Source organism: Nyctereutes procyonoides, unplaced genomic scaffold (assembly GCF_905146905.1).
Source record: "Nyctereutes procyonoides isolate TBG_1078 unplaced genomic scaffold, NYPRO_anot_genome, whole genome shotgun sequence".
Taxonomy (NCBI): domain Eukaryota; kingdom Metazoa; phylum Chordata; class Mammalia; order Carnivora; family Canidae; genus Nyctereutes; species Nyctereutes procyonoides.
Genome location: NW_026575020.1, coordinates 25963524 through 25983262, shown reverse-complemented (window position 1 = coordinate 25983262; position 19739 = coordinate 25963524). Strand labels below are relative to the sequence as shown.

At 35.9% G+C, this 19739-nt stretch overlaps 1 protein-coding gene across 1 annotated transcript in view; it reads right to left on the bottom strand.

The window, feature by feature from the left end:
• EFCAB5 (EF-hand calcium binding domain 5) overlaps positions 1 to 19739 on the bottom strand; it is a 178257-nt gene that overhangs the window by 104259 nt on the left and 54259 nt on the right. Inside the window, exons 7-9 of the mRNA XM_055317835.1 lie at positions 7480 to 7636; positions 5326 to 5374; positions 3475 to 3545 (exon numbers count right to left, since the gene is read on the bottom strand). Of these exons, the coding sequence (XP_055173810.1) occupies positions 3475 to 3545; positions 5326 to 5374; positions 7480 to 7636 (277 nt within the window). The remainder of the gene's footprint in view (positions 1 to 3474; positions 3546 to 5325; positions 5375 to 7479; positions 7637 to 19739) is intronic.

Genomic DNA, 19739 nt, shown 5'->3' with positions numbered 1-19739 from the left:
GGAGATTATCCTGGGTTATGTAATCACATATATCCTTATAAGGGGGAGGTTTCTCAGACAGAAGAGGATGAGGCAATATGGCCACAGAAGCAGAGATTGGTGATTGTAGCCACACCACCAGAAGCTACAAGAGGCAATTTTCTACAAGACTCTCTAGAGTGAATGCAACCCTGCCAACACGGTGACTTTGGCCCAGTAATAATGATTTTGCGCTTCTGGCCTCCAGAACTATGAGGGAGTAATTTGTTTTTTAGTGACCAAATTCATGGTAATTTGTTGCAGCAACTATAGGAAATAAATGTAGTATGTGAATTATATCTCAATAAAGCTATTATCAAAAAAGTTTTAATATTTAATTGTTAACTTTTCATTATATTTCTAATCTATTTTTCTTTTTTTAAAAAAAGATAATATTTATTTATTTTTTGGGGGGGAGAGTTGGGGGAGAGTCAAAGAGAGGGGGAGGGAATCTCAAGCAGACTCCATGAGTGCAGAGCCCAACACAGGGTTCAATCCCACAACCCTGAGAACATGACCTGAAGTGAAACCATGAGTCAGACACTTAACCAACTGAGCCACCCAGTACCCCTTCTTTTTTTCCTTTTATATATTCTAATTTCCATAAATTCATAGTTTTAAATTAGTCCTATCATCTTTATTATTTTTAAATTTTAGAAACTTAAATTTTTAACATTTACAAATATAAAAATAGTCTTGGTTCCATGACATGATTCTTAATATTGAAATCTGCTGTTTTGTTTATTGTTTATTTTCATTATTTGATATTCTTTTAACAATGGTTTTAATTTCATCTTTTTTGTCACTTTTTATTAGATGCTTTGCTTATTATAAAGTGTATACAGCATCTTTTTTCCATTATCAAAACCCACCAATCATAAGGTAGACTACTGATTTAGATATTTTAAAGTTATATAGAAAATGTTTAACTTCACTAGTAATCAAAAAGATAAAAGTTAAAAAACAAAATGCATTCAAATTGGAGTGTTTTTTTTTTTTTAAGATTTTATTTATTCATTTGAGAGAGAGAGAGAAAGTGTGAGCAGGGAGGGGCAGAGGAGGAGGAAGAAGGAGAAAGAATCTGAAGCAGACTCTGCATTGAGTGCAGAGCCCAAAGCAGGACTGGATCCCACAACCACAAGATTATGACCTGAGCCAAAACCACGAGTCCCAGGCTCAACCAGCTGAGCCACCCAGGCACCCTGCAGAGGTTTCTTATAGTCGGTAATATCCACTGTTGGTGAGAATATGGTACTTTGAAAGCTCTCATACATTGATAATGGGAGAATAAATCAATACAATTAAAAGCATAATTTGACAATAGATACCCAAATCTTTCCAGTGTGCATTCTTTGACCTAGTAATACCCTCTGGGAATCTATTCTAAAAATTACTAGAGTTGTGTCTTAGCTGAGGCTGCCATAGCAAAATTCCAAAAACTGCATGGTTTCAACAACAGAAATTTATTTTCCCATAGTTCTGGAGGCTGAAAAGGCTTTATTGCTTTACTATAGTAAAATCTGTATTACATTTTTATTAAAAAAAATAAAAGTTTCTAAATTGCCCACTTTTAGGGAAACTAGTATAAGCCAAAAAGCCAAGTAGCACATAGAATCGGTGTCTTGCAAAGAAACAGAAATATTATTACACTAAAGCAATAAGGTCTTAGCTTTTTCTAAACCATGTTAATACTATAGTTCATTCTTTTGTATATTTCTTAGTAACTTGTCTTGTTTGTATCATCAAGATTGTAATTTATGGCAGTGATTTACTGACAACATGGAGAGGCTAATGCCGTTGAAATATTTTTACCACTTTTAGGGAGAAAGGAACATGCCACATCACACAAAACCACAGGGGAAGCACCAGGTTTGGTAAGAAGAGGACTAAGGAGAAAGTCTAGGTCAGAGCCTTTATTGGGTTTCCTCAGGAAAGGTAAGACAGGGTATGGTGAACAGCTTAGAATTGGCTAGCTTGAATAATTCTGGTGGGCTTTGGGGCATAGGCACCATCCCTAGTTGTCTGGTACCTGGCCCTGGGTTGATTTAGGTCAGAGGAAATATTGGCTTGGTGAGATTTAGATAAGGAGGTGGTTCAGGGTATGGGCTTTGGGTCACAGGAAAGATAAAAACAACTTTGGACATGAGTTTGGTCCTGTGACTAATGGCTGCCATGTAGACAAATACAGATCTAAGAAACCACAGAATGTAACTAAGACAGAATTGTCACATTTTTCTATGATAATGACTTCAAAAAGGATTCCAGAATTCTTCACACAGAACTTTGAAACTGTATACAGTATATAGTCATCACCTACAATGGAGCCAGGGTATAGGAGAGAAGGAAAAAGTTACCCTGACTCTGGGACTCAGAGAAAAGCCAGGGAAATTAGAGGAAAGACATGAACAAATATAAAATCAGCCTATAAAAGACTTAAGACTCTGGTACCATTAGATTGCTTCTTTTGCTTATCTTAATACAACCCCAATACAAAAGTAATCCCAAGCTTTTTCAGATAAAATGTTCCATAGATGAGAGACTCTTAACTCTAGGAAATAAACTGAGGGTCGCTGGAGGGGAGCTGGGTAGGGGGATGAGGTAACTGGTTGATGGGGATTAAGGAGAGCATGTGATGGGATGAGCACTAGGTGTTACATGCAATTGATGAATTATTGAACTCTACACCTGAAACTAATGATGTACTATATGTTGACTAACTGAATTAAATTTTTTAAGAAAATAAATACTTTGTAGACTTTGAAACCAAACTGCCTGAGTACAAATTTGCACAGCTTCCCCAATTATGAGACCTGTGCCAGTTACTTAACCATTTTGTACCTAAATGTCTTTGTCTATAGGGGATCCCTGGGTGGCTCAGCGGTTTGGCCCCTGCCTTCCACCCAGGGCATGATCCTGTAGTCCCGGGATTGAGTCCTGGGATTGAGTCCCACATCGGGCTCCCAGCATGGAGCCTGCTTCTCCCTCTGCGTATGCCTCTCTCTCTTTCTCTCTCTTCTCTCTCTCTCTCTCTCTGTCTCATAAATAAAAAAATAAAATCTTAAAAAAAAATAAAAGCAGGAATAAGGATTGCTGAGCGCATTACCTGAGTTAATACATGGATAGCTTAGGACAATGGCCCATAGGAAATGTTTTATAACTTTTAGATTTCATTATCTAAAAGTCAGTGAAAAAATAAGCTGGTTTTTCCTGATCTTAACTGAAGGTGTGAGTGAAGATTTTTCTCCCTTTCAAAGCAAGAGGACCACTAACTGAAAGAAGCTGTAAAATGCCTTTGATCATAAGATGTACCCTAACTTCAGAGAAGTTAAAATAAAATAAATATTGCATCTTAGAATAGAAACAGGTTAGTATACCTTAGTTTAATTTAACTCTAAGTTAATGTCTGTATGACATCCAGGCAAAATAATTTGATTCAAATAATGAATAACTTCTTACTTCTATAAATTCTGTTTTGTTCAATCTTGGTCCCATCGAGTCAACAATATCCAATGGTTTGCAACATGTTTCTAATTGTGGAAAAAAGGTTATTTGCTAGTTAGTTTGGCTATAATATATTCATATTTCATATTCATTTTATAGCACTTTAAAAAAGGACATAAAATTACTTCTTTAATTTTTTTTATTTTTTATTTTTTTTATGATAGTCACAGAAAGAGAGAGAGAGGCAGAGACACAGGCAGAGGGAGAAGCAGGCTCCATGCACCGGGAGCCCGATATGGGATTCGATCCCGGGTCTCCAGGATCGCGCCCTGGGCCAAAGGCAGGCGCCAAACCGCTGCGCCACCCAGGGATCCCCATAAAATTACTTCTTAATGTCCATCTTAACATCCATCAATATTCACAATGAAGCAAATGATATATAGTTGGGTAACATTGCAATTACTACAAAATTATTATTTTTCCTGGCTTTTATTTAAACCAAGCAACCCAAACACTGAAATAAACATTTCTACATTATTAATGACCAGCCTGAGATAAAGCAAAAACAAATATTCATATCAATAGTATTAAAAAAAGACTACAAAAACAACTGTGTTGGTTTATGCTAGCATTTATGTAAGCATGTCCTAAAATATAACACTTCTACAAATTTTCTTTTTAAATATTTTGTCTTCAATGTTTCTTAAATTAAATAAATAATATATTAATATGTTCTTTTAGTAAAGGATTCAAATAATACATTTAAATGTAGGGAGTTGGCTTGAAGATTGAGTACTCTGAATGTACTGAGTTGGCTCAGTAGGGAGTTGGCGTGAGGATTCTCTTCCTCTACCGGTGCCCCTCCCCCTGCTTGTACTCTCTCAGATAAATAGGTAAATCTTTAAAAAAAATTTTTTTTTAATCCTGCAATTCCTGCACAATAGAGACTTTCCCCCTCTTTCCAGATATTCAAGTAGGGGGAAAATCTGCTTAGAATAAATTTGAGTCTAGAAACTATTTCACATATAAATACAGAATATATTTTTTACTGTTAAATTTTCGAAGAGTGTAACTACTATGAAAATTTGAGAATGGATTGTACTTTGCTTTCTTCTGAAAAACTACCAAGAGCTGTCCACCATTTCAGAAAACTATGTAATGAGAGATAATGTCATAAGTTATGTCTGAACTCTAATACACCACATCTGTGTCAGTTTGCATTTGTAGCTCTCCTGTTTATGGGAATTCTATGTATATATACAAATAATTAATTTTGCTCTAATTTCCAAATGTCAAATATAATGCAAATGTTCAACTGGATATAATTTTACTTGGTTTATATCTAACCATTCATTATAAGTAAGTACAAATATCTGATTATAATATGTTTTCTAGTGAAGCTATAATCAGGCATTTATATATTGAAATACAGTACATATAATTTTCTTATATATTTCCTTATATTTTCCCTTTATATCACAATTATATCACAAAATAATTAGGACATTATATCTTTCTTTTTAAATTCTGTGTATGTAAGTAACATTTTCTAGGAACTTGATAATCAAGGATGATAAAGGGATAATATAGAATATTTATAATATAATGGAGCACTTGACTAAAGGGATTGAAAATAACTGATTCCTTTTCTGTTTTTCTACATTTTTCATCTGGAAAGAGCAAAATAACTTAAGTATATGTATAAGAACTTTGAATAACATATATCTCAATATTAACTCTATCTTAATCCAGCATCTGTCCCCTTACCACCTCTCTAACCCCTATTAAAGAGGGAAAAATAAAAAAAAATAAAAATTAAAAAAAAAGAGGGAAAAATAGAAATACTATGGGAATAGGCAGGGTTACCAAGCTGTAAATCTGGATTTTGAAAAAATTCATGAAGAACATTCTGAATCTGCAAATCAAAGAAAATATATCATGTATTACTTCTCAATTGCCATATATTTAGTATTTTAGACTAAAAGCCATCTAGAGTCTATTTAAATCCTGAGTAATCCTTCTCAAGGATTCCTTCTCAACCCAGGAACAGAAATAGTAATAGTTAACATTTAGTTTATAGACTACTTCAAAGTATATCAAATGTTTTTTCACATATTCCCTCAATAATTCCCATTGAGAATGTTCTGTGTGAGAACTAGGATGCTGAAAGTGATACTATTTTGTCCCCTCCAAGGACATTTCTAGCAATCCTCAGACACTGGGCATCTTTGGCAACCAGCTTGACAATCCAAAAAATCCTCTACAATTCCTTGTTCTTCAATTACTAAAAAACACAAAATTTCTGAGTTCTGGGTCCATTTTTTAAAAATAGATTTGAGGGATCCCTGGCTAGCTCAGTTGGTAGAGCTTGCGACTCTGATCCAGCCCCACACTGGGCATTTAGCTTACTTTCAAAAAGGTAGACTTGATTTTTTAGAGCAGTTTTAGGTTCACAGAAAAATTTCGCAGAAAGTACACAGAGTTTCCATATAGTCCCTGCCCCTCCACCACATACATAGTTTTACCCCTATCAACATTCCCCACCACAGTGGTACATTTATTATAATCAATGAACCTACATGAAATATCATCCAAAGTCTATGGTTTACATTAGGAGTCACTCTTGCTGTTGTACATTTTATGGGTTTTGGCAAATGTATCATGATGTGTATCCATTGTTATTATATTATACAGAATCGTTTGATCACACTAAAAATCCTCTGTGCTCTGCTTATTCATCTCTCCTTCTGCCTTCACTCCTGGAAACCATTGATCTAAACTGTCTCCAAAGTTTTACTTTTTTCCAGAATGTCATAAAGTTGAAAACATAGAATATGTATTCTTTTCAGATTGACCTCTTTCACTTAATAATACATTTTTTTTCATGGCTTGATAGCTCATTTATTTTATTTTTTATTTTATTATTATTTTTTAGTTCATTTATTTTTAGTGCTAAATAATTTCCATTGTTTGGATGTGCCACAATTTATTTATCCATTCAACCACTGAAGGAAGTCTTGGTTGTTTCCAAATTTTGGCAATTATGAATAAAGCTGCTATAAACATCCACATGCAGGTTTCTGTGTGGACATGTCTTCAACTCCTTTAGGTAAATATCAATAAGCATGATAGCTGGATCATATAATAAGAGAATGTTTGGTTTTATTTTATTTTTTTGAATGTTTGGTTTTATAAGAAATTACAAACTGTCGTCCAAAGTGATTTTGCATTATCACCAACAATTCCCATCAGTTGCTGTGCATCTTTGTCAGCATTTGGTGTTGTCAAAGTTCTAGATCTTGACCATTCTGATAGGTGTGTAGTGGTATCTCATTGTTTTAATTTGCATTTCCTTGATGACAAGTGTGGAGCATATGCTTATTTGCCATCTATACGTCTTTGGTGAAGTGTCTGTTCAGGTCTTTTGCCCATCTTCTAAATTACTTGTTTGTTATCTTATTGCTGAGTTTAAACAGTTCTTTATATGTTTTGGATAATGGTTCTTTATCAGAACTATCTCTTCTGCAAATATTTTCTCCTAGTCTGTGGCTTGTCTTCCTTGGTCTGTTTTTAATAATTCACTTTGAGTTGAAAATATGCTTGGCTTTGTATATAACCAATAAATGTTCTCATATCTACCTATACCTAAGAGAAAATGTTCAGCTGCTAGAGTACAGTTGTTTCCTGAAGCTAAAAGACACATACTCTTTGTCTACAGAAGTAATTAGTCACACATCTACAAAAAAACAAAGAAACAAATGAAAGTGACATCTATCTATACTGAAGAGTTTGGGAACCTCAGCCAGAGTCAATATCTTAGAAATCTAGCTAGATTTTTTTTTTTCCAAATGCTCAAGAGAAAATTGAAGAAATTGACTCTTATGGACCAGACAGGTCAAGAATCAGCTTACTCAGCAAGACAGAAAATTTAGAGGTAGGCTTCTAGCACTCTACTCAAAATTACAGCAATCATTCTCTTATCACCCACCCCTTACACTGCGTAATATCATCCTTTCTTACCACAATCATAGGAATTGTTCCTTTGGGGTCTAGAATCCATTCACTGAATTGCTCCTGCAGAGCCTGCTTCCGTGTTTTGGTCACCCTGACTTTGACTTCTTTTATGAATTGTCTTTGTTCTCGTTTCTGTTTAATACTCTCCTTCATCTTGGTTACTCTAAAGGATATTGAAATAAAAGACATACTGAGTTAAGACCGATTCAGATTGTTCAAATGGCAGAAAAGAACAATTCAGAGCCTCATTTAAACTTTGTTCCTATCTTAAAAAATAAATAAAAGGGGTGCCTGTTTGGCTCATTCAGTTAAGCTTCCAATTCTTGATTTTGGCTCAAGTGGTGATCTCAGGGTCATGAGATTGGGCGGGCATGGGGCTCCATGCTCAGTGAGGAATCTGCTTGAGATTCTCTCTCCCTCATCCTCTTCCCCTCCCACTGGCTTGTGCTCTCTCTCTCTCAAATAAATAAATAAATCTTAAAAATAAAATAAAAAGTAAAAAAAAAATAAACTTTGCTCCTGTCTTTACTCCATCAGATCTTCCTTGATTTAGGCCTGAGGTGACCCTTCCTCCCCGCAGCACTTAGGTGACCCTTCCTCCCCGCAGCACTTGAATTTGGTTTAATCATATGCTACCTTCTAGTATTTTTTGACTTTTTATAGAGGTGCACCTTATCGTACCCAACAAAATACCATACATAAGAAGTATTAAAAATAGCCCCAGAAGCTGCCACATATACCTAAAAGCAAAGCTGAATGCACTAAGGCCTTAGGATGAAGGGGCTCTCTCTTCTCTGGACCCAAAAATCATCTGGAAAGATTATAATTCCAAGTCTAGAGTGGAAGCCTAGAAGCTGCATTCATAACAAGCATCTTAGGTAATTGTGATGTCTTGGACCAAACTTTGATTTCTGTCTAGGAATATATATTACCAATTTCCTTTAAACATCTAGAGTCAAATATTTTGACAGCCTCTAAGCATAACAGCTATCCTTATATTCAGATAGAGCTTTATCACCCAAGTTGGGAATGGGGAAAGTGTCATGATTTTTTTAAATTTAATTTTAATTTATTTATGATAGTCACAGAGAGAGAGAGAGAGAGAGAGAGAGGCAGAGACATAGGCAGAGGGAGAAGCAGGCTCCATGCACCGGGAGCCCGATGTGGGACTCGATGCCGGGTCTCCAGGATCGCGCCCTGGGCCAAAGGCAGGCGCCAAACCGCTGCGCCACCCAGGGATCCCGGAAAGTGTCATGATTTTAATTGTTCCTATATTCATCATCCCTATTAAGACTTTAAAACTCTCGAACTGGTTTTGACTGAAACACCAAAATGACTCAGAATAATCAAAATAGCTGCTGGTTTCAAATACAATTTGTTTGAGCCAGGTCTTCATCTTTTAAAGAAAAAAGACTAATGTGACCTGACAGATTTGGAAATGCAAAAGAATTTTTATTTAGGACTAGTAAATTGAATACCTCTAATAATCCAAAAGAATCAATCAAAATCTGTCATTTCTTTATTATGCCCATATAATGCCTTCAAAATTCTCAAGGTAAATAGGCCTTCAAAAATAAACTTAGAAGCTTGAAAATAAAAATAGGCAAGTGGCTTAATAGTGCAGAAAGACCTGTTTTTGAGCTGCTGGAAGATTAATTAGTATTTTAAAGGAAGTGCTAAGTTCCTCTGATGCAAATGCTAAGCAGCCAAACCTCTACCACTTATCTCAGTTCTGCAGTCCCTTCTCTGCTGGCTCTCCTGTTCTTTCACCATTCTTCCTTCTCTCTCTTCTCTCTCTCCTTCTTTCCCCTCTTCCCTCTCACTATAAGCCATTTTCCCCATTTCTATCTTCATTCTTGCATGATTTTCTAATCTTTATCTGTATCTTTCTTCTAGCCTTTTCTCATTATTCATCCAAACACTCACCCACTAAATCAATCATTTATTCATTCATATGCAAACATTCATTGGGTATCTACTATGGATTCTGCCATCATAAAGCTTAGGGTCCAATGCAGAACAAGATAAGTAAATAATATTGCATAATAAGTACTGGGTATCTCCAAATTCTCATGTGTACCAATCACTGAAATACAAAAATGGATTAGCAAAACGGGGTTTCTGTCATGTTTCCATCTGCCTAAAATACTTTCCTCGTCTCTTTGTTTCACTAAATCCTCTACGCCCGTCCTTTAGGACTCTGCTCAGACATCATTTCCTCCCTCTTCTTAATAAAGAAACAAAACCTAGTTTGTATTTCAGGGCCACTGTACATGAGACTCCAAATATAATCCAAATGGATTTTAAATTGATTTGTAACTCATTCAGGGAATGAGTAAAATTTTTCTTCTGTGGTCTGCATTATCTCATGAGGATATATATCTACATCAATCAACAGAACTTTATAGCATCCAAAACTCTTAACTTTGCATAATGTAGGGTAGACATAACCTACAAGCAGATTCTAAGTATAAATCTACACTTAAAATGTAATAAAGTACAAAAATGGTCACTAATTTTTCCCATTCCTGTGTACACGTCCATTTGTAGGCAACATGATGTCGCAGCTTCTCTCATTTAAGAGGTAGAATCTATTTCTGCATCTTTTGTGTCTGGCTGTGACCAAGTGACTTGCTTTGGCTAATGGGCCATTAGCAAACATGATGCAAACAGAAAGTTGAAAAATGTTATCAGTTATATCATGACAAAACTGGAAAAAATGAAAAGAAGAAAAATGTTTGAACATTGGGGCTAGCCCCTTTTAATTGAACTTAGAAGCCCTTCCACCTTCACCTTGGAAATGGACCTACACTAGCCTGCTAGATAATGATCCCATTACCTCCATTACTTTTGTAAACAGCCAACATCTTACTGTAATGTATGAATGAGTCCAATTGATAAGATGTGGAGCAGAGATGAGCCACAAGCCCAGTCCAACATTATCAATCCACAAAATCACAAGCAAATAAATTATTATTGATTTAGGCCATCAAGTTTTGAGGCATTTTGTTATGTAGCAAAAGCTAAATAAGAAAAGTTTCCCTGGGGCGCATGGGTAGCTCAGCGGTTAAGTGTTTGCCTTCAGCTCAGGGTGTGATGCTGGAGTCCTGGGATCGAGTCCTACATCAGGCTCCCTGCATGGAGCCTGCTTCTCCCTCTGTGTCTCTGCCTCACTCTCTAACTCTGTGTCTCTCATGAATAAATAAATAAAATCTTTTTTTAAAAAAAGTTTCCCCATCTTAATAAGAGTTTTGGGATGTTTTAAAGAAAAGCACAGTAAAAACCTAACTAATTAAAAAATAGAAGAGCACCTGGGTGGCTCAGTCGGTAAGCATATGAATCTGGATTTTGGCTCAGGTATGTGAGATCTTGATCTCAGGGTTGTGAGATCAAGCCTTATGTCGGGCTCTATGCTGGGCACAGAGCCTGCTTAAGATTCTCTCTTCTCCCTGCCCCTTACCTCTCTAAAAAAATACAAGTAAAAATGTTCCTTATCCTAATTATGACAATCCAAATTCTATCTATTCATTCAAGCAGTACAAGGAACATCTTCCTCTTACAGCAGCCTTTGCCTATATTGTATTAAAACTGAATATTGTATTTCATCAAAATGAGTTCTAGCCAGCTTATGTGGAGAACTGACCATAAACTTTGAGTGACCTTAGTATACCACTACTGGGCCTAACTGAAGACTCTTTTTGGACTGCTGAACAATGGGACTTGTTATAATCAATCATGTACAAACTTATGGATTCATTCTATCCATACAGTGTGGTAGTTGTTGTAAGTTGTTATAAGTATAAACATTATAAAATCTCCCTTCCTAACACCTTTTAAAAACACCTAAAATTTCCTCCTCTGCAAACTAGTCAGTGAATTCTTCACTACTGTATGTTACCTTGCCTGGCAAGTTAATAAATTCAGTTTTTGTTTGTTTTTAAGTTCCAGTGATCTCAGTTTCAGAAAGCTAAATCAGAATTGCCATTCCTGGAGGATGTCCCTATTATTTATGTGATGAGTATTCCTATAAAAATCCACATATGACGTGCCTACTTAATTATAGTACTTACTTATTTCCAATATTTTGTATTTTCAAAGTACATCTTATTACAAAATGAGGTTCCTGATGAAAAATGTAATGACTTAAGAAAAATCTAAGTTAATGGTTAATCAATGATATTTGAACAGATGATAATTAGGCCTATTTAGAATTTTATGAAATGATGAAAAACATTTATCATAGCTTCCCCACTAAATACTGATAATTAATTCCAGAGATTTCAAAATTAAATACTCAATTACCCTAAAGTAAGACATATTTTATAATAATCATATGTATCTAAAGGCAGAAACAAAAAAGTAAAACACACACACACACAAAACTTTCATCATGAAAGCAAAAACAGGATTAGAATAAATTAATTCATTTAACAGATACCTATTGAGCATTACTTACACAGCACAACACTAGATACTGGAGATGTGAGGATGAATATGACCAACAATTCCTGCTTACATTATAGTAGGGAAAAAAAGCATTACAATTTTGATCAAATGCAGTAAAGGAGAAACACAGGATGCAATGAGAGAGCATATAAGGGAATATTTCACAGTGAAGCAGTATGTGACTAAACTAGAAAGGATTGGCAGGATAAAATAAACAGAAAGGAGAAGAATGATACAAAAGAAATGGCATACAACAAGACCCTGAGGTGGAAAGAAGCATAATATATTCAAAGAACTGAAAGTAATCCTATGTGCCTGGAGAGTAGAATGTGAGAAGAGAGGCAGCAGTGAACTAAGTTAGGGAATAGGAAGGTCATACAAGGAAACTTTTATAGACCTAGTTAGGGATTTTAGTCTTTTTCCTAAGAGTAAATGGAGACCATCGAAAGCTTCCATATTGAGGAAAAACATGTTAAGATTAACCTTTTTTTTTTTTTAATACTCTATGTAGAAAAGCCGAAAAACCCACCCCAAGACTGCCAGAACTGATACAGGAATTCAACAAAGTTGCAGAAAATAAAATCAGTGCACAGAAGTCTGTTGCATTTCTGTACACCAATAATGAAGCAACAGAAAGAGAAATGAAGATATGAACCCCATTTACAATTGCACCAAAATCCATAAGATACCTAGGAATAAACCTAACCAAAGAGGTAAAAAGATCTCTACTCTGAAAACTATAGAACATTTATGAATGAAATTGAAGAAGACACAAAGAAACAGAAAAACTTTCCATGCTCATGGATTGAGAGAACAGATATTGTTAAAATATCTATACTACCCAAAGCAATCTATACATTCAATGCAATCCCTATCAAAATAACACCAGCATTTTTAAAGAGCTGGAACACACAATCCTAACATTTATATGAAAGCAGCAAAGAACCCCAATACCCAAAGGAATATTGAAAAAGAAAACCAAAGCTAGAGGCATTGCAATTCACAAGCTGTATTACAAAGCTGTAATCATCAAGATAGTATGGTACTGGCACAAAAACACACACATGGATCAAATGGAACAGGATAGAGAATCCAGAAATGGACCCTCAATTATATGGTCAACTAATCTTTGACAAAGTGGGAAAGAATATCCAATAGAAAAAAAAATAAGTCTCTTCAACAAATGGTGTTGGGAAAACTAGACAGCCACACACAGAAGAATGAAACTGGACCACTTCCTTACACCATATGCAAAAATAAATTCAAAATGGATAAAAGACCTAAATGTGAGACAGGAATCTACCAAAATCCTAGAGGAGAACACAGGCAGCAATCTCTTTGACTTTAACTGCAGCAACTTCTTACCAGACATGTGTCTGGAGGTAAGAGAAACAAAAGCAAAAATGAATTATTGGGACTCTGCAAGATAAAAAGCTTGGGAAAGCTTCCACAGCAAAGGGAACAGTCAACAAAACTAAAAGGCAAACTACCGAATGGGAGAAGATATTTGCCAATGACACGTTGGAAAAAGGGCTAGTATCCAAAATCTATAAAGAACTTATCAAACTCAACATCCAAAGAATAAAAAATCCAGTTAAGAAATGGGCAGAAGATTAACTTCTAAAAAAATCACTTCAGTTACAAGTAAAGAATAGATTATGAGAGAACAAGAGTGGATGTAAATGTACTAACTAGGAAACTTGCAATAGTGCAGGTGAGACTTGATAGTAGATTAGACTAAGGTGACAGCAACAAGGAAGATCAGAAATGAGAATATTTGAGAGAAGGAGATAAAATCAACAGGACTTAATGATTGATAAGAAGTGTGTAGTGAGGAAGCAGAAGGTGTCAAGGGTCATCCCTTGGATTTGGGCTTGAAAATCTTGAAGCAAAACCAAGTAAGACAATGACTTTTGACACTAAAGTGCTTGTGAAACATCCCAGTACAGATATTGAATAAATAGTTGCACATTTAGTTGAGTCTAAAGCTCAAAAAAGACATTTGGGCTAGAGATTTCTCTAAGAGATTTGAAGGTAACTGAAGTTATGTGTTGGAATGAGAACACTCAAGGATGATTTGGAGTAATTGGAGAGCCATGACTCAAGGAATCTTAATATTTAAAGATCAGATGGCAGAGAATGAGCCAGTACAGGATGCTAAGAAGGATTAAAAAGAGGTAGAAGGAAAACAAGAATGATACCATGGAAGGGAAAGGAAAGAATCTCAAGGAAGATGGTCAACATCCTTGAATATTGGTAAGAAGCCAAGTAAGCTGTGGGTTGCAAACTTTCCATTGGGACTAGAAACATGGAGAACATTGTGATCTCAATAAGTGACATTTATTGAAGAGGGCCTCGAATGAAGGCCAGGTATAACAGATTGAGAAATGTGTTGGAAGTGGAGAAAACATATTTGGACAACTGCTTTGATAAACTTACCTATGTTTTAGTTACATTTCTTCAACTTGAGTGTGTAAGTTCCTCATGGCAAGAATCAAATTTTAAATTTTTTCCCTATAAGGTATGGCTCAACATTGAGCACTTGGCAAATACTGATAAACTGAGTGAAGACTCTTCAGTAAATCTAAGTTATTAATTTATCTAAGAAATAACAAATATTATCATGCCAATACTATCGTGCTCAGTGTTGGAAACATAGATATAATAGAAAAATAGTACTTGTCTTCAAAGAGATTATGGGGAGGTAAATCAACAATTACATTACAATGTGCTAACGGCTAACACGAGCTTACAGGTGTTTCAGGAATATAAAGAAAGAGTACCTAACCCAAAGCAGATGTGACAGAAGGTGTGCCAACCCCAGATACTTGGGTTGATTCTTTTTAAATTTATTATTTCTTTATTTGAGAGGAGAGAGAGAGGGCTAGAGCAAGTGTGGGGGGTTGGGGGCGCATCAGAGAAAGTCCTAAGCAGACTCCTCACTGAGCGCAGAGCCCAATGTCACAATCCTGAGATCAGGACGTGAGCCAAAACCAAGGGTTCAACCTTCAACAGACTGCACCACCCAGGTGCCCAGGTACTTGGGTTGATTCTTGAAGCACAAGAAAACATTGTTTAGCAAGAGAAAATAAGGGAATAATGTTCTAGACAGAGGAAGTTGACACTCTGGATTAGAGGAGAGGGCATCTGGCTAGTGGTTTTGATTAGCTGATATGTAAGAGATAATAGAATTGATGTGCATAAAGAATGCAACCTATCTATCCCAGATGAGCGAAGCCAGGGCTTGGTGGGTGGTCTGAGTTCAATATCACTATGTGCTGGGTACCTCAGATCTAGTGCCTGCGAGTTTTGAAGCTGGCCTTGATGGTGAAGATTTCTATCTCCAAAATGAGGTAATTGAGTTCCAATTGAACCACCTTCCTGGAAGAATATGAACAAGGCAGAGGGCATTTCTCACTGAATATTTACCACTAGAGTCCCGGAAAGCATCTGTTTTGATGGTTCAGGACTGAAGTAGGGCAGAAGATATATAAACCAATGCAGTAGCACATAAGATCTTAGTCTGTTCTCTTCTATAAACAGAAAAAAATCCTGTTTTTTTTTAAGATTTTATTTATTTATTCATGAAAGACACAGAGAGAGAGAGAGGTAGAGACATACGCAGAGGGAGAAGCAGTCTCCCTGTGGGGTGCCTGATGTGGGACTCAATCCCGGGATCAGGACCAGAGCCAAAGGCAGATGCTCAACCACTGAGCTACCCAGACATCTTGAAAACTCCTGTTTTCTTATGAGGGTATCAGTTACTGGACAGTTTAAAATGAATCAATAGTGTTACCAGGCAAATCCTAGGAATTTCTGGACATCTTGGACAGTCTTACTCTAGGACCACCACATTTTGTCAGATATTATACCAGATATCCAACCCCCATTGGAGTGAACTTGACTCAGAAACTTCACCTGTCTTTTTATTTTTATTTTATTTTATTTTATTTTATTTTATTTTATTTATTTTATTTTTGGTCACCTGTCTTTTTAATATTAGGAATGTCCTGTGCCACTGAAGCAGGACAAAAGACTCCTTGAACATCAAGTTGTAGAGGATGCTTGTTTGTAGGATATTAGGATAACATCCAAGAAGACCATGACTTCTCAGTCCATAAGTTCTTCAATTTCTAAGTACTTAATAATGGGACATATACATATGCAACAAAATGTGGTTTAGAGATGGCTATGAAACTAGCCCATGTATATACATTATTATTATGCTTCAAGCTGAACAAAAGTAGAACCTGTTTGATGAAGTCCTACCACACACCACTGGGTATAATAGTCATTTGAACACTCTAAAAAAGCATTTTCCTTATCTATCCACTCACTTTTGGCATAACCTGTTTTATTGGATTGATAAACAATAATATTCAATGCAAATTGACAAAATGCTTGATATTAATAATATCACCTGTGGGAGAAGCGCCTATGGGATTTCCTAGTATAATTTGGCTCACTTAAGAGGTAGCAGCTGGTGTGAAGTATGAGCAGACATCTGTCTAGGAAGTCACTGTCTCCTGGCAACTGAAGAAGATCCATATCAAGGATGAAACATTCCCTTACTCTTGCCAAATCCTAGTGGCTGGTGTATCGTAAGCATAAGTTAGATATTTGGGGTTTTATTTGTTTGTTTTATAGTGAAATATTATATTTAAAGGCTAAAAATAAGAAAGAAGTCATAAAAAGTGATAGAACTAAAACTCACCTATTATATCCATGCATGTAAATATATTAAAACCTACCCATTAAAAAAAGATTCTGATTGAATGATAAAATAAAGAATATTCTACATTGTATATTCTGTACATTGAGAAAGTACTAAATTAAAATTACTCAGAAAATCTTAAAAGGATGAACAACAACAACAAAAAAGGATGAACAGGGATGCCTAGGTGACTCAGAGGTTGAACGGCTGCCTTCAGCCCAGGGCATGATCCTGGAGTCCTGGGATCCAGTCCCACATTGGGCTCCCTGCATGGAGCCTGCTTCTCTCTCTGCCTCTCTCTCTCTCTGTGTCTCTCATGAATAAGACATAAAATCTTAAAAAAAAAAAAGGATGAATAAAGATATTCTATGAAAATACACATTAAAGAAAGTAGGGTTGCAAAATTAACATCAGATGAGATTAAATTCTGAAAAACAATTACAAGGATACTTTACTTTTTAAAGTAAAGTACTTTACTTTTTTACTTATACTTTTTTTTATAAAAAGTGCTAATATACAATGAAGGCTTTGTAATATGCCCAACTTATATGTACAATGTGATCAAAATTGTTGAAAGTTGCAAGTGAGGATGGGGGTGGGGGTTGTTTTTTGGAACACAAAAAGCAAGCACTTTGGGATCCCTGGGTGGCGCAGCAGTTTAGCGCCTGCCTTTGGCCCAGGGCCGATCCTGGAGACCCGGGATTGAATCCCACGTCGGGCTCCCGGTGCATGGAGCCTGCTTCTCCCTCTGCCTATGTCTCTGCCTCTCTTTCTCTCACTGTGTGCCTATCATAAATAAATATTTAAAAAAAAAAAGCAAGCACTTTGAAGTAAATCGACAAACCCCTTGTAGATACTACATCCTAATAGAAACACACAATGAATGTTGTCACATAGTTTGCATAAGTTCTTTAAATACTGTATATTAGTTAACTCACAGGGAATTATCAAGTAAAAAAATTTTAATTATTAAATAATATAAAGGCCTGTGTCTCTTTCTTTCCCTTTTAGTTTTTACTTGGCTGTGTATCTCTGGGCGGCTCAACGGTTTAGCACCTGCCTTCGGCCCAAGGCATGATCCTGGAGTCCTGGGATCGAGTCCCTCATCAGGCTCCCTGCATGGAGTCTGCTTCTCCCTCTGCTTGTGTCTCTGCCTCTCTCTCTCTCTCTCTCTCTCTGTGTGTCTCTCATGAATAAATAAAATCTTAAAAAAAAAAAGATCAAATACAGGAGCACTTGGTTGGCTCAGTCAGTTAAGCGACTGCCTTTGGCTCAGGTCATGATCCCAGGGTCCTAGGATTGAGTCCTGCATGAAGCCCCACATAGGGCTCTCTGCTCTGAAGGGAGTCTGCTTCTCCCTTTCCCTCTGTCCCTCCCCCTGATTCATGCTCATTTTCTCTTATTGTCTCTATCTCAAATAAATAAAATCTTTTTTTTAAAGAGCAAATACTTTTCATTATTATTATTTTGTTGTTTTTTGTTTTTTAAATAGATTTTATTTATTTATTCATGAGAGACACACACACAGAGAGGCAGAGACACAGGCAGAGGGAGAAGCAGGCTCCATGCAGGGAGCCTGACGTGAGACTCAATACTGGGTCTCCAGGATCACGCCCTGGGCTGAAGTCAGCGCTAAACTGCTGAGCCACCTGGGCTGCCCTACTTTTCATTATTAATTCACAATAAGGCAATTGTGACTTATAAAATATGCATGTCCAAGCACATGAGGAATCAAGAGTCAGAGGGAAAAGATATTGGAAGAAAAAATGTTAAAAGAAAAAATATGAAGAAAAGCAAAATGATGCCAACTTAACCTCATCAGTTTTGCAAAATTACATGTAAGAATTAAAATCCACTTTAATTCTTTATCTGTCAGTCAGAAACTCTGAGGAAAAGCAAAAAAAAGGTATACTGCATGCATAAGACTTAGAAACAAGTTATATTTATTTTTCAGACAAGTGATTACCACTATAAAAATTGTCCAAAATCAATAGGAATGTCTTGTCTGTTGTTCTTAGACACCAAACAAAAACAAATCCCTTTTTATCCAGGGAAATATACAGATGAAAAATTTTTTTGGATCAGGTTGAGGCAAATGGATACTTTAACATCATTACTAGAGTATAAAGTCCTGACAAACTAAATTGTATTCATCATCATTTTTCTTTAATATAAATAAGAAAAATTCTCACTCCTAATATAAATGGACTTCTCTAAAACTATCTAATGGATTAAAGATGACACAAACAATAACATAGCTCAGAGAGTTTAAAAGCAAGACTGTTTTAGCTAAGATTATTGGGTATCCAAGCTTTTTTTGGGGGGTATCCAAGCTTTAAGTCAATAGATATGTGCTGTTGTAAAGTGTCCCTACGATTTCTGAATATTCTACAGATGCTTAACACAGTCATATATTGATATATAGATCTTGAATTTTTGCCAGAAAGAGATAAACCCCAAATCCTGACAATCTAGGCAAACAAAGCATCTTTGATTTCTTTAACTCTTGCATGAAATTCCTACAACAGTATTGCTCCAATAGAAAGTAGGGCTCTGGGGCACCTGGTCAGCAAGAGCATGTGACTCTTGAACTTAGGGTCATGAGTTTGAGTCTCACATGGGGTGTAGAGATTACTTAAAGAAATTTTTTTTAATTAAAAAAAATAGAAACTGAGCTCTTATCAAGCTTCAAATGACCCTAAATATTCAAACCCCTGATTCAAGAAGCATCAGTGAAACAAACTAACCCTCTTGTATCATGTCATTTGTTGGCAATGAGACCTAGACCAGAGTCCTAGTGTGTTCATTACTATTCTTATTTTAAGTATTGACAAATACCTGGTTTTATGTACTGATTGAGATTTCCATATTTCTAACAGGAGGAAGTGTTTGTCAATACGTCAATATATTGATTTATAGCCTTGACATCAGTTCCTAAATTTTAAGTATTTCTTATGGCAGTAAATCTAAATACATATCTAATTTATTGCTCTGCAAGAACAGATGGTGAACAGAAATGTTCTTTAAGCTATTAATTAAATTTGACACTGCTCCCTGCTGCTGTTGGAACTTTTCACCAGTACTAAACTCCCTTAATTTGTTTTCT